The 16,306-nt window shown below is 56.2% G+C and overlaps 1 protein-coding gene across 1 annotated transcript in view; it reads right to left on the reverse strand.

The window, feature by feature from the left end:
- Window positions 1-951: 951 nt before the first annotated feature.
- Window positions 952-16,306, reverse strand: part of LOC133360319 (cGMP-inhibited 3',5'-cyclic phosphodiesterase 3B-like) — a 43,422-nt gene continuing 28,067 nt past the window's right edge. Inside the window, 7 exon segments of the mRNA XM_061578966.1 lie at window positions 952-1,430; window positions 2,667-2,937; window positions 6,345-6,506; window positions 14,333-14,379; window positions 14,382-14,433; window positions 14,435-14,536; window positions 15,857-16,068. Coding sequence (XP_061434950.1) covers window positions 952-1,430; window positions 2,667-2,937; window positions 6,345-6,506; window positions 14,333-14,379; window positions 14,382-14,433; window positions 14,435-14,536; window positions 15,857-16,068 — 1,325 coding nt within the window.

Genomic DNA, 16,306 nt, shown 5'->3' on the forward strand with positions numbered 1-16,306 from the left:
GACTAAATTATTATTACTTCGTAAAATATGCTTCCATCGGATGGGGGTGGTGGGGGTCGTGGGGTTCGTGGGGTTAGGGGGTAAACCGACGGGACACTACGGGGCTACTCACTCCACAAGGCTAGAGAGGTGGTGTGCATGTTCCTGCGGTACAAAACGTGACTCAAAACCCTGAGAGGGAAGAACGGGAGGGGTCCGGACGAAGGCATTCACCACTGGGGACCCCTCCAAGTGCTCAAGTGTGGGAAGATTACATCGTGAAGAGCTTTTTTGTGACAGAGAGAGAGAGAGAAAAACAAACACGTTTCTTTTTTTGTGCTTAAATACAAGAAACACGGCCATGGGACATTCAGAGCCGCGGCGCAGGCGAGGCCTTAGGCTTGCAGCCCTGCACAGCGCTTCATAGATGGCGCTTGGGGTACCTGGTCCCTTACGTTTACCCTATATGGACCCACGTAGTCCTCGCCCCGTGAAGGCCTCACGCAGACCTCGCCTTGCGAGGCCTCGCCCAGGTCTTGTCGTGCGAAGGCCTCGCTCCGTGAGGCCTCGCCCAGGCCTTGCCTCGTGAGGCCTCGGGTAGGCCTCGCTGCGTGAGGCCTCGAGTAGGCCTCACCCATTCAAACCTCATGCAGGCTTCGCTCCGTGCAGGCCTTGCCCAGGCCTCGCCCCGTGAGGCCTAGGGTAGGCCTCGCCCATTCAAACCTCATGCAGGCTTCGCTCCGTGCAGGCCTCACCCAGGCCTCGCCCTGTGAGGACTAGGGTAGACCTCACCCCGTGAGGCCTAGGGTAGGCCTCGCCGATTCAAACCTCATGTAGGCTTCGCTCCGTGCAGGCCTCGCCCAGGCCTCATCCCGTGAGGCCTCGGGTAGGCCTCGCCCATTCAAACCTCGTGCAGGCTTCGCTCCGTGCAGGCCTCGCACCACCGCACGCACCCAGTCCCTCTTTGGCGCGTCACGCGTGAGAAGCGGCGCCTTCGTGGCTGCACCGGCGAGCCCTCTTCCTCCGCCGCACGCGGTGGGGGTCGGAGCGGCTCGCGCCGCGCGCCGCTCCGCGCCCGTCGTCGCGGCCGACTCCACCGTCGTCCTCATCGCCATCGCCATCATCGGCGGCGCTGTCGTCACCGTCACAGGGCCTGAACTGCCGCCGGTCGCCACCTTCCTCCCCCTCCTCCTCCGCCGCCATCGTCGCTGTCGTCGTCGGCGACCCCCGACCCTGGGACGAGGCCTCGGGGTCCGACGGTCTCCTGCGGCGGGCCGGCGCGATCGCGCTCTCCGCCTTCCTCCTCCTCTCCTCCTCCTCCTTCTCCTCCTTCTCCTCCGCCGCCTCCTCCTCCTCCTTGATCACTCGCTTCCACATCTCGTGGTTCTCCAGCAGGTGGTGCGTCAGGTGGCAGAAGTACTTGCGCGGGCGTTTCTTCTTCATTCGCTTGGCTGCGTCGGGCGACAGGAGACCGCGCGAGTGGCATGTGTGTGAGGCACGCGGTGAGCCCTAGAGCGGTGTTCTTAGGTTTTTTCGGTAAAGTCACCATGTAGGTAAAACATTTAAATTAATAAAAGTAAAAAAAAAATCAATCACGACGTTTCGGAGGCAACACAAGCTTCCGTCTTCAGGTGGAACCGTCACAGCACGATAGCTGTATCACTTGATACTTTTACTTTGATTAATTAACATTTTTTACCTACGTGACTTTACCGAAAAAACCTAAGAATATGAATCCTTGCAGTCACGAAAGCTTCAAATCTAGAACCCTAGAGCGGTGTTCTCCATCGCAGAGCCTGCGGGCCCTGCTCTAAGCCTTCAGTGTCGGCCCCTGACCCACCCCACGGTCATCATCGTCGTCATCGTGCCGCTGGCAAGAGGCCAATGATTTCAAACGTGTGGCGGAGCCCCTCACGCTAACGATGTCTTGTCGGCGAAGGTGGCAAACCCCCCCCTCTGAAAATTTAACGGCAACGTCGCCCCTTTGCTACCCCTTGAAGGAGGATGTGGTCAAATCGATTGCCGGGCAGCGACGTCAACAACGTCGACATTTTTTGCGTCTTGATCATTTACGCTTGAACTATGCAGCTGCACGTTCAGCTGCCTAGACCTAATCCCTAACCCCAAACTCTATCTAACCCTTGAGCCAGTGGTTCTCTGCCTGGGGTGCACGCACCACACCCTGGAGGAGTGCGAGATGCCTCTCTAGTGGTGGGTGCAAGACATGGGCAGATATTTTTTAAATCCTCTATATTAAGTTCACTTGCTTGCTTGCTTACAACCGTGCAAATCTTTCGGTCGTTTTTTAACCCACTTCCCATGATCCAATCGAGCTGACATTTTCCACACAGACTCGTTGTGCGTGACAATTAATGTTCGTGAATTTTTTTTTTCCAAAATTTTACACTTTTTAGGACAAAGATATTATATTTAATTACCAATTGCTTAATGCTGCCATGCAATCATCTGACCCATAGGTGGCAGCCATCTCAAGCCAGAGGACGAGAGGACTCTAGCCGCCACGCATATAAAGGATTTAGGGTGAAAAACTTTGTTTTTACGGGTTATACTTGTTTTAGTCTCCCTACACCCGACGGTCCCCCACCTCGGTCACCCCATGAACGCGACAGTCTCTCAACTCGCTAACCCGTCGCGTCCAGGCGAGGCGGCAATGCGGCGTCGCTTACCGTGCCGCGTGTCGCCGTCCTCATCGCTGTCCTCCTCCTCATCCTCCTCCTCCTCGTCGTCGTCGTCCTCGTCGTCCGACGACTCGGACCGCCCCGCCTCGTCGGGGCCGCGCTCCACCCAGGCCCCCGGCATGAGGCCCGCCGAGTCGTACGAGCGGCACAGCGGCCCCACGATGTGCGTGATGAACGACTCCTGGAGCTTGGCGAGCTGCGGCGCCGTGCGGTCCATGAAGGGGCTCACGGGCAAACCCAGAGTCGCCTCCTCGTCGCCCTGACAACGGGAGGACAGAGACCCGAGGTTCCACCGCCACCGCCACCACCGCCACTGCCAGTAGGGTCACATACAAGACCGCCTGCCTCTGCCACAATGCCTTCAAATCCGCCTGCCCGCCGTACCTCTCTTCATTATTGACAACTTGCAGCTCAGCACACGGCAGATGCCTGCGCAGCGCGACTCACGACCTCCTCTTGATACCAAGATCCAGGATGGTCATCGTGTCTATGCGCGGCTTCTCGGTGGCAGCCCCAACAGTCTGGAGCGATGTCCCTCTGCACATTCGTAGCCATCACCTCAATCACCTCCTTCAAGAGACACTTAAAAACTCACCTCTACAACCACGTGCTTTTGAGCGACTCTGAGCTTGGCTCCGCGCCTCTGAGTTGCGGCCACTACGTCTGCAAATTTGCGCGCGTTACAAATTGAACTAGTATTATTACTACCAGCACCCGCCCGCCCGTCCCGTAATTAAATTTTTATTTAACGAGGTAAGAAGGCTCCACCGAGCTGCGTAGAGCTTGTTTTCAAAAGCGACCACCCCCCGCTCCCCTCCCACGGCTACCACGAACGACGGCTGCTCAAATGAAGTGGTGGCTCGTCATCGTCATTATCATTGTCGTCATCGTCGTCGTCATCGTCATCATCTTCGTCATCGTCATTGTCGTCATCATCTTCGTCATCATCATTGTCGTTATCGTCATCATCTTCGTCATCATCATTGTCGTCATCGTCATCATCTTCGTCGTCATCATCATCATCATCATTGTCGTCATCGTCATCATCTTCGTCGTCATCATCATCATCATCAATGTCGTCATCGTCATCATCTTCGTCGTCATCATCATCATCGTCATCATCATTGTCGTCATCATCTTCGTCGTCATCATCATCATTGTTGTCATCGTCATCATCATCATCATCGTCGTCGTCATCATCGTCGTCATCGTCATCATCGTCGTCGTCATCATCATCATCATCATCTTCGTCGTCGTCGTCATCATCGTCGTCATCGTCATCATCGTCGTCGTCATCATCATCATCATCATCTTCGTCGTCGTCGTCATCATCATCATCATCGTCGTCGTCATCGTCGTCATCATCATCATCATCGTCGTCGTCATCGTCGTCATCATCATCATCATCGTCGTCGTCATCGTCATCATCTTCGTCGTCGTCATTGTCGTCATCGTCATCATCTTCGTCGTCATCATCATCATTGTTGTCATCGTCGTTGTCATCATCATCATTGTTGTCATCGTCGTCGTCGTCAGTCATCATCGTCGTCGTCGTCAGTCATCATCGTCATCATCATCATCGTCGTCATCATCGCTATCATCGTCATCATCGTTGTCGTCATCGTGGGGTGGAAATTTATAAATTATAAAAATAAAAATTTATAAAAATAAAAATATAATAAAATAAAGATACAAATACTAATAAAATAATTGCCGGAGGGCGCTCGGGGAAAATTGGACGCGACCACGGGGAGAGAGACAGGAGACACGTCGCAAAAACTCCAAGTATACAGCAGCAGTATCAAAGTGATGACGAAAAAATACGTAAGAATACGTCTTTAAACCTGTTCCCGGTCATCGGCAAGTCCACTCAGCTCCACGTCCTCCTGTACCACACCACTCCATCTCTTCTCCAGCCCGTGCCGCGCCCGTTTAGCCCCCTCTATCCATCCGAACAAAAGCTGTTTTAGGCATGTGGTGGCTGGGCATGCGGGCTACATGACCCAGCCAACGCAGCCTCGCCTGCCAAAGGAGCTCACCGATGGGACTTTGTCCAGGTGCACACACACATACGCAAACTCCAAATGCTGTCCACTCTAGATTATCTGCGCTAATGATGGGGAGGTACAGCCGCGGAAAAATTCAAGATCGCGTATAACCCAAAAAATATTTCTATTTTCCGCAGATCTCTATGCCAAAAACCAGTAATATAGTTATATCTTCTTGGTTCTTTCGGTAAAGTCACGTGACTTTACCGAAAGAACCAAGAAGATGAATCCCTGCAGTCACGAAAGCTTTAAATTGAAATATAGTAATAGAGTAGTGATCGATGCGCGTGCTCAGTGACAACACTTTCCTGCTCCCGCCCAGCAGAAGACTGAGTGATTGACAGCAGCAGAGCGACAGCCAAATCAGCATCAATCAAAAACTCCTCCCCACTGTTGCAAAGATATTGCAACTACTGTACTGTAGGGTGATCGCGGGGATTCCGGATTCACCGGAGCACGCGCATTTGTTCGGTTTAAGCGCCGCGTGACTTGCAACAAACACCCCAAGAACAGCAAACGCGCTCCTGTGTTTAGCCGCTTCATGTGGGCGTTCCACAGAGGTCGCAACCGGGTACCCGATACCCGTACCCTATCCGATACCCGGCTACCCGTACCCGGCTGGGTACGGGTAGCCGTTTGCGACCCTGGTGCGGCCGGGTACGGGTACGGGTAGGCCGTGAGTCACTGGTGAGTAACTGTTTGTCACTCATTTCCCAACGTCTTGTCTCTTCTCACAATTCAAGTTTCTAGAATCAACCCACCCGCGCCTGCAACATGGCTTCATCCCAGAGTTCGCAATCAGGTACCCGATACCCGTACCCTACCCGTACCCGGCCGAGTACGGGTAGGGTATGGGTACGGCCGGGTACGGGTACCCGTTTGCGACCCTGGTGCGGCCGGGTACGGGTACGGGTAAGGAATGAAAACCCGTTTGCGACCTCTGGCGTTCCATCGGAAAATCCACGCGGTGGCGATCCGTGTCAAAAATCTCAGCGTGTGCACGGTTCGTCCGCACACCGGATAAAACCCGCGCAATCGAGAGCGCCGCTGCGTGTAGAGTGTGTAGAGCGTGTAGAGCGTGTAGAGCGGGGAGGGCGAGCAAGCGGGGAGGGCGAGCGAGCGGGGAGGGCGAGCGAGCGGGGAGGGCGAGCGAGTGGGGAGGGCGAGCGAGCGGTGAGAGCGAGCGAGCGGTGAGAGCGAGCGAGCAGTGAGAGCGAGCGAGCGGGGAGGGCGAGCGAGCGGTGAGGGCGAGCGAGCGGTGAGAGCGAGCGAGCGGTGAGGGCGAGTGAGCGGTGAGAGCGAGCAGTGAGAGCGAGCGAGCAGTGAGAGCGAGCGAGCGGGGAGGGCGAGCGAGCGGTGAGAGCGAGCGAGCAGTGAGAGCGAGCGAGCGGTGAGAGCGAGCGGTGAGAGCGAGCGAGCAGTGAGAGCGAGCGAGCGGTGAGAGCGAGCGGTGAGAGCGAGCGAGCGGTGAGGGCGAGCGGTGAGAGCGAGCGAGCGGTGAGAGCGAGCAGTGAGAGCGAGCGAGCGGTGAGAGCGAGCGAGCAGTGAGAGCGAGCGAGCGGTGAGAGCGAGCGGTCAGAGCGAGCGAGCGGGAGGGCGAGCGAGCGGTGATTGCCACCTGCTGGTAGAACTCGTTCACGATGCCCGTGGTCCAGCGCAGGTGCAGGTCCCGGATCTTGGCCGGCCCGTTGATGTCCGCCAGCTTGATGCACATCTGGCAGACGAGGAGGCGGTCGTTCTCCTGGCTCCAGTCGATGCCCGTGCCGTCCGCGCCGCTCACCTGCCGAGGACGAGGGGAGGCGGTGGAGGGGAGGTGGGGAGGGAGGGGATGGAGGGAGTAGAGGGGAGGTGGGGAGGGAGGGGATGGAGGGAGTGGAGGGGAGGGAGTAGAGGGAGGTGGGGAGGGAGGGGATGGAGGGAGTAGAGGGGAGGTGGGGAGGGAGAGAATGGAGGGAGTGGAGGGGAGGGAGTAGAGGGAGGGAAGTAGAGGGGAGGGAGGGAATGGAGGGAGTGGAGGGGAGGGAGTAGAGAATGGATGGAGTGGAGGGGTGGGAGTGGAGGGGTGGGAGTGGAGGGGTGGGAGTGGAGGGGTGGGAGTGGAGGGGTGGGAGTGGAGGGGAGGTGGGGAGGGAGGGAATGGAGGGAGTGGAGGGGAGGGAGTAGAGGGGAGGGAGTAGAGGGGAGGGAGGGAGTGGAGTGGAGGGAGTAGAGGGGAGGGAGTGGAGGGGAGCCGGGGAGGGAGGGGATGGAGGGAGTAGCGGGGAGGGAGTGGAGGGGAGGGAGGGAGAGGGGAGGGAGGGGAGGGAGGGAAAGGAGTGGAGAGAGTGGAGGGAGTGGAGGTGGTGGAGGGGATGTAGTAGAGGGGAGGGAGTAGAGGGGAGGGAGGGAGTGGAGGGGAGCCGGGGAGGGAGTAGAGGGGAGGGAGTGGAGGGGAGGGAGAGGGGAGGGAGCGAGTGGAGTGGTGAGAGTGGAGAGAGTGGAGTGGAGAGAGTGGAGGGGAGCCGGGGAGGGAAGTAGAGGGGAGGGAGTGGAGGGGAGGGAGAGGGGAGGGAGAGAGTGGAGTGGTGAGAGTGGAGAGAGTGGAGTGGTGAGAGTGGAGGGGAGCCGGGGAGGGAGTAGAGGGGAGGGAGTGGAGGGGAGGAAAAGGAAAGAGGGAGGGGAGTGGAGGGGAGGGAGAGGAGGGAGTGGAGGGAGGGAAGGGAGGGGAGGGAATGGAGGGGGGAGGGAGTAGAGGGAGGGAATGGAGGGAGGGAGGAGAATGAGTAGAGGGAAGAGAGGGAGGGAGAATAGGCAGGGAAGGAAGGGAGGGAGGGGAAGGGATGGAATGGAGGGAGGGATGGGAGGGAGGGGAGGGACGGAGGTCAAGACAGTGACACCCACAGTATAGCCCACATGGACTGTAGGGGCAAGTGCTGTTAGCGAGCACCTATGAAGGCCGGCACGGCACACGAGGGGTGGGTGGCCAGGACCACGCCCGGCCGCCTTTGTCTCCCCAGCGGCGATAGTTACACACAGCACGAGGTACTCATTTGAGGCTGAGTCGACCTAGGGGAGGCTCTGGACCGGTTCAAATAATCCTCACTGATGTTGACCGTGAGCGGGGATCGAACCCGCGTCGACAGGTTCGTAGCGCAGCGCGCTACACTGCACTGCCGCTCCCCACCACGCACACACAAACACACACATACACACACACATACACACACAGTGACACACACACACAGTGAGACACGCACAGTGACACACAAAGATAAAAAGATAAAGATCCCCCGTATAGCCTGAACAGACTGTAGGGGCAAGTGCTGTTAGCGAGCACCTATGAAGGCCGGAACGGTACACGAGGGGGTGGGTGGCCAGCACCACGCCCCGACCGCCTTTGTCTCCCTAGTGGCGATGTTTACACACCACACCAGGTACTCATTTAAGGCTGAGTCGACCTAGGGGAGGCCCAGGACCGGTTCAGATAATCGTCACTGGTGTTAGCCGTGAGCGGGAATCGAAACAGTGACACACACACACAGTGACACACACACAGTGACACACACACACAGTGACACACACACAAACACACACATACACACACACATACACACACAGTGACACACACACACAGTGACACACACACAGTGACACAAACACACATTGACACACAGTGACACACTCACACAGTGACACACACACAGTGACAAACACACACAGTGACACACACACACAGTAACACACACACAGTGACACACACACACAGTAACACACACAGTGACAACACACAGTGACACACACACAGTTACACACACACACAGTTACACACACACAGTGACAAACACACACAGTGACACACACACACAGTAACACAGTGACAAACACACAGTGACACACACACAGTTACACTTACACAGTGACACACACACAGTGACACAAACACACAGTGACACACAGTGACACACTCACACAGTGACACACACACAGTGACAAACACACACAGTGACACACACACACAGTAACACACACACAGTGGCACACACACACAGTAACACACACAGTGACAAACACACAGTGACACACACACAGTTACACACACACAGTTACACACACACAGTGACAAACACACACAGTGACACACACACACACAGTGACACACACACAGTGACACACACACACAGTAACACACACACAGTGACAAACACACAGTGACACACACACAGTTACACACACAGTGACACACACACACAGTGACACACACACAGCGACACACCACACAGTGACACACACACACACACAGTGACAAACACACACTGACACACACACAGTGACACACACACAGTGACACACAGTGACACACACAGTGACACACACACAGTAACACACACACAGTGACACACACAGTGACACACACACAGTGACACACACACAGTGACAAACACACAGTGACAAACACACAGTGACACACACAGTGACCCACACACACAGTGACACACAGTGACCCACACACACAGTGACACACAGTGACACACACACACAGTGACACACACACAGCGACACGCACACACAGCGACACACACACACAGTTACACACACACAGTGACACACACACAGTGACACACACACACAGTAACACACACACAGTGACAAACACACAGTGACACACACACACAGTACACCACACACAGTGACACAAACACACAGTGACACACACACACAGTGACACAAACACACAGTGTAACACACACACAGTAGCACACACACAGTGACACACACACACACAGTGACACACACAGTGACACACACACACAGTGATACACACACACAGTGACACACACACAGTTACACACACACACAGTCACACACACACACAGTGACACACACACACAGTGACACACACACACACAGTAACACACACACAGTGACACACACACACAGTGACACACACACAGTGACACACACCACAGTGACACACGCACACACAGTAACACACACACAGTGACACACACACACACAGTAACACACACAGTGACACACACACACAGTAACACACACACAGTGACACACACAACGTACACACACACAGTACACAACACACACACACGTACACACACACGTACACACGTACACACAACAACAACAACAACCGCCATTCGCCACTAAGTGGCGGTGACGTCACCACGATGCTTGTGCCAGGCCAAGTGCACCTTGAGGCCACGTGAAGTGTCGAAAGCCCGCTGGCAGGAGGTCACGGGGCAGACCCAGGTGCCACTGGTCGACTGACCGAGATGACCGAGATGACTGGCTGATGCACCACCTGTGCCCCCTACTGTGCCAACTTGCTGTGCTTTAGCCACCCGGCGCTCCGCTCGTTGTTGTGAGCGTCGCTCCTCCGCCCTCCGTTGTTGTTGGAGGGCGACTGCCTCCAACTGCCCAGTAGCGTCCTTCACGAGCCTCCTCCACTGAGGCCGATCTTGACACCGCTGGTACCAGTCATCGGCAAGTCCACTCAGCTCCACGTCCTCCTGTACCACATCACTCCATCTCTTCTCCAGCCCGTGCCGCGCCCGTCTAGCCCCCTCGATCCGGCCGAACAAAAGCTGTTTAGGCATGCGGTGGCTGGGCATGCGGGCTACATGACCCAGCCAACGCAGCCTTGCCTGCCGGAGGAGCTCACTGATGGGACTTTGCCCAGATCTTTCAAGGATTTGTGAGCTCCTCACACAATCCAGCCTGGTTAAACCCAGGATGGATCGTAGGCAGGCCAGCCTAAATGTTTCCAACCGGCGAAGATGCTCCACCAGGGGGGTCCACGTCTCGCAAGCGTAGAGAAGGGAGGGAATGACCGTGGCCGAGAAGACCTGAAGCTTCGTGCGGAGCGACAGACCAGGTAGCTTCCACACAGCGTTACGCAACCGATGAAAAGATATTGCCGCTCGACTGATTCGGAGTGAGACCTCTGCTGATAGACTGGAGCCGGTCATAAGCACACTGCCCAGGTATGGGAAACTCTCCACTCTCTCCACAACTGCCCCATCACCAATTGGGAGTTGTGGGGGTGGAGTGTCCGATGGTACAAAATACCCAGGCAGGTGCTTGGTTTTGGTGGGGCTGATGGTAAGGCCCCACCTCTTAGTGGCACGCTCCAGTCTCAGCAGCAGCGCCTCCAACTCCTCTTCTGAATGAGCAGCTATTACCAAATCATCGGCATACATAACGTGGTTGACCAATAGGGAGCCATCCCTTGATCGCACCCGGGCGTCGATCAGCCTCCCATTATATCTGTACCAAACGGAAATTCCCCCGGTACAGCTATTGAAGGCTTCACGAACTACGCGGTCAAAATAGATGTTAAATAATGTGGGAGCCAGAGGACATCCCTGTCGCACCCCAAGGTGTACAGGGAAAGGCTCCGACTCCCGGCCACGTAGTTTTACCCGGGCCCGCTCACCATCATGAAGGTCCTTAATGATCGTGAGCAGAGGGTCAGGGACTCCGAAAGCACGAAGAACAACCCAGAGTCCAGTCCTACTGATGGTATCATAGGCCTTGACCAGGTCAATAAAGCAGAGATGTAGGTCTTTTTGGAATTCCCTACACCTCTGCTGTAGCAGACGGACAGAAAATATGGCATCTGTGCAGGACCGCCCTTTCCTGAAACCGCATTGGGGCTCCGCAAGCCCCTCCTCAGCGTGCCTAGCAAGGCGATGTTGAATAATCCTTGCCAGGACCTTACCCGGCACACTGAGGAGTGAGATGCCCCTGTAGTTGTTACAGTCTGTGCGGTCCCCCTTCTTAAAGAGGGGGACCACCAGGGCATCCTTCCAGTCCTGCGGAACCCGTCCAGTGGTCCAGACTGTTGTTATGATGTCATATAGGGCAGTCTGTGCACAAACGCCACCCTCCCTCAGCATTTCGCTTGGGAGATCATCTCTGCCCGGTGCCTTCCCTGGTCTCAGACTCCGGATCGCCCTCAGTACTTCCTCAACAGCTGGAACCTCAGCCAGCCACTCACAGGGGGTGACCTCTTCCAATATTTGAGGCACCGCAGCCTCAGCAGGGTTATCCCCACTTTGTGCCATGATGTTTTCCTGGCTGAGAGAATTTCCCTCCCCCAGGACCTCACAGAAATGCTCAGCAAATCTGCAAACCTGTTCCTGGGGGTCGGAGATTGGATCACCGTTTTTTCCTCTAATGATGGTAATAGGTGTGGCGCTGCAGGTTACTTTTTTGATGGAGTTAAATAGTGATTTGTGATCACGGGCCACTGAGGCAGACTCCATCTCCTCAGCAACCCGCGACCACCACCCATCCTTACAACGCCTTACGGCTCTCCGAACTTCCGAGCGAAGGCTGCGGTAAACCTCCTCATTCTCTGACGTGGGATGCTGTAGGCGATGAGAGTGGGCCTGTCGCTTTTTCTCAATTAACCTGAACACCTCCTCTGTCAGCCAGGGTTTCTGGGGAGGTCTGGACCGCGTACCCAAAGCAGCCATTGCAGCTGCATGAGTCACAGTCTTAAACCTCGCCCATTTACCCTCGACATCAGGTGGAGTGGGGGACGATGCCAACCCCAGCTGCAAGCGATGATGAAATTCTCGCTTGCAACTTTCATCAGCTAACTGAGACCAGGCCACTTTTGGTTGGAATGGGATCCTGGGTGTACACCCACCACCGGAGTGGAAGAAAGGCAGGCGCATCTTACAGATGACTAGTCGATGGTCAGAGGACAGATCAGCTCCACGGTAGGTCCTGGTGTCAAGGACATGGGTTCGCATCCGCTGGTCCGTCACTATGTAGTCCAGCAGATGTTCTTGCTTGGACCCGGCATGTATCCATGATGTTGTGTGGATGCGCCGATGCCGGAAGAGCGTGTTGGTAATTACAAGCCCATGGGCTGCACAAAAATCTAGCAGCCTCCTACCGTTATTATTGAGCTGATCTGGCCCATGCCTTCCAATCACTCCAGACCAGGTGTCAGCATCATGACCAACTCGGGCATTGAAGTCACCCAACAAGATGACTCTGTCCCGAGTGGCCACTTTAGCCAGCACCTGTGACAGGAGGTCATAGAAAGCGTCTGACTCATCGGCTTTGCTTGCATCCCTCCACGGATGTTCGTCTTCGGTGGGGGCATAAGTAACCACGACCACCACTCCTCGCCTCTGGTTGATGGGAAGGCGAGCCCAAAGTATCCTGGGGCTTACAGCTTCCCACACCTCACCGCCACGCTCCCACGCCCCCTTCATTCTTTTGTTCAGAAGAAGAGCCACACCCTGTTGTTTGGCAGTCTCCTGCCCCGAGTAGAGGACTGTCCACCCCTCATGGTGGCAGGAGCCAGAACCGGTCCACCGGACCTCCTGAATGCCACAGAGATCCAGGCGGTACCGGTCCAGCTCCCGACAGAGGAGTGGCAGCCTCTCCTCCGCAGTGAGCGTTCGAACATTCCACGTGGCCATCCGCAATGGTTTTTTGTTGTTTCTGGAGGAGCCCCGAGGGTGAAAATTCAATCTCCTGGCTCCGCCAAATGGGGTTTGGCCAGGAGACGTCATAAAAGCCTGACCCCCCGGGGCCTCCGGCACAAGCTTATTTGTTACAGGTTTATGTTTAATTCGTGGTTTAGTGGTAATGAATTGAAGGTGGAGGGGTTACCAGCCCCTCACACCCGTCCAGAGCCCCCGTTTAGCCACTGTGGTGGTCACCAGTAACACACACACAGTGACACACACACAGTGACACACACATACACAGTGCACACAGTAACACACAACACACACAGCGGACACACACCCACACACAGCGACACACACACAGCGACACCACACACACACAGCGACACACCAGTGACACACACACACACAGTGACACACACACAGTAACCACACACACAGTGACACACAGTGACACACAGTGACACACACACACACACAGTAACACACACCCACACACAGCAACACACACACACACACACACAGCGAACCACACACACACAGCGACACACACACACACAGCGACACACACAGTGACACACACACCCCCACACAAGTGACACACACACAGTAACACACACACAGTGACACACACATTACACAGTGACACACAGTGACACACACAAGACAAAGACAAAGATCCCCCGTATAGGCCTGAACAGACTGTAGGGGCAAGTGCTGTTAGCGAGCACCTATGAAGGCCGGGAACGGTACACGAGGGGGTGGGTGGCCAGCACCACGCCCGACCGCCTTTGTCTCCCTAGTGGCGATGTTTACACACCGCACCAGGTACTCATTTAAGGCTGAGTCGACCTAGGGGAGGCCCAGGACCGGTTCAGATAATCGTCACTGGTGTTTGCCGTGAGCGGGAATCGAACCCGGGTCGCCAGGTTCATAGCGCAGCGCGCTAACCGCTACACCACCGCTCCCCACTACACACACACAGCTACACACACACACAGCGACACACACACACACAGTACACACACACACACACACAGCAACACCACACACACACAGCGACACACACCACACAGCGACCCCACACAGTGACACCACACACACACACACAGTGACACACACACAGTAACACACACACACAGCGACACACCACACACACACACACGTGGCAGGCAACCTTGGCGTTGAACTCGGCGAGGAAGTCAAAGTGCTTCTTGAGGTCGTGGCGAGGATGGCTTCGATCACGAGGAATCGGAACCTCTTGAACTCCGCGTGGGCACAGCCCCGGCAGGAAGTTGAACTCGGGCCGTGACATCAGCAGGTGCCAGGCTGCCGCTGCATGGTGGTTCTCTAGCACCGAGCGGTCGTTGTACAGCACGGCCTAGGGCAGGGGTCGGGGAACCTTTTTGACTGGGAGAGCCCTGAAAGCAAATATTTCTAAATATATTTCATCGAGAGCCATGTAGTATTTTTATACTCTAGATTTGAAGCTTTTCGTGACTGCCAAGGATTCATATTCTTAGGGTTTTTTTCGGTGAAGTCACGTAGGTAAGACATCAAAATTAATAAAAATAAAATAAATAAAGATCACGACGTTTCGGATCTTTATTTTATTTTATTTTTATTAATTTTTATGTTTACCTACGTGACTTTACCGAAAAAACCTAAGAATAGTATTTTAACGTATAATAAATTCAATGTGTCTTACTTTTAATGCGACTTCTGATCACGGGACCCGTGACCCGAGAAATTTTATTTTCAAAAACTAATTTCTGTTTACTTTAAAATGACACAGTATTATTAAGCGATATCACAAGTATTTTAAAATCAGTTCCAAACTGATTTTATTTTTATTATTATTTTTTTCAACTCAGAATTGTCTGGGAGCCAATATGCCGTCAGCGGAAGAGCCATATATGGCTCGCGAGCCATAGGTTTCCGACCGCTGGCCTGGGGGGTGAGCACAAAGGCGGAGGATTACGGACCCCGTGTAGCCCGCGCGCGACGACGGGGCAAGTGCAGTTGGTCCGGGAGGGAGGCCGGGACCAGGTTGCAATATTCGATGGTGATGTTGGGCCCTGAGCCAGGAGTGAGCGGGCGAGCGAGCGGGCGAGCGAGCGGGCGAGTGAGCGGGCGGGTGAGGGGCGGGAGTGGGGGAGAGTGAGCGGGCGAGTGAGCGGGCGGGTGAGTGGGCGGGCGAGTGAGCGGGCAAGTGAGCGGGAGAGTGAGAGCGGGCGAGTGAGCGGGAGGAGAGGAGCGGCGGACGAGTGAGCGGGCGGGTGAGGGGCGGGCGAGTGAGCGGGCGAAGTGAGCGGGCGAGTGTGAGCGGGCAGGTGAGTGGGCGGGCGGGTGAGCGGGCGAGTGAGCGGGAGGTGAGCGAGGAGGTGAGCGGGCGGGTGAGCGGGCGGGCGAGTGAGCGGGGCGGTGCGAGGTGAGCGGGCGGGTGAGGGGGGAGAGTGAGCGGGGAGGAGGTGAGCGGGAGAGTGAGCGGGGGGTGGTGGGCGGGCGAGTGAGCGGGCGAGTGAGCCGGCGAGTGAGCGGGCGGGGTGAGCGGGCGGGTGAGCGGGCGAGTGAGCGGGGGCGGTGAGCGGGGCGAGCGAGCGGCGGGCGAGCGAGGCGGGCGAGCGAGCGGGTGAGCGAGCGAGCGGGTGAGCGGGGCGTCGCGAGTGAGTGAGCGGGCGAGTTGGCGGGCGTGGCGTACCTGCGGGGCGCTGGTGGCCACCAGGAAGGCGTTGGTGCGGCCCGGGTGGTCGTAGTCGTGCATGGCGGCCGCCACGTACAGCGCCATCAGCTCCAGCGCGGGGATGACCGACGCCAGGCACCCGTACCCCGACTCCGTGTCGCCCGCCTGCCACTCGGAGGACCCCGACTCCACGTCTCCCGTCGCGCCCCAAGTGCGCGACTTTGTGAACGCTGCACCACGAAAACGACGACAACAACAACGTTGCTGTGATCATTGTTTTTACCCTTTTATCTGGCAACGAAATGTATGCACTGTCCTTGAAGTTGATTGGTCCACACCCGAGACAGCTTTCCTTAAAGCCTAGTCTCACATGGGTTGGACCAGATGACGCCAAAAGGCGCACAACGTGCTCCCCACGTGCTCCCCGCGCGCTCCCCGCGCGCTCCCCGCGCGCTCCCCGCGCGCTCC

Source organism: Lethenteron reissneri, chromosome 68 (genome assembly GCF_015708825.2).
Source record: "Lethenteron reissneri isolate LAM-NWPU_2019-01 chromosome 68, ASM1570882v1, whole genome shotgun sequence".
Classification (NCBI taxonomy): domain Eukaryota; kingdom Metazoa; phylum Chordata; class Hyperoartia; order Petromyzontiformes; family Petromyzontidae; genus Lethenteron; species Lethenteron reissneri.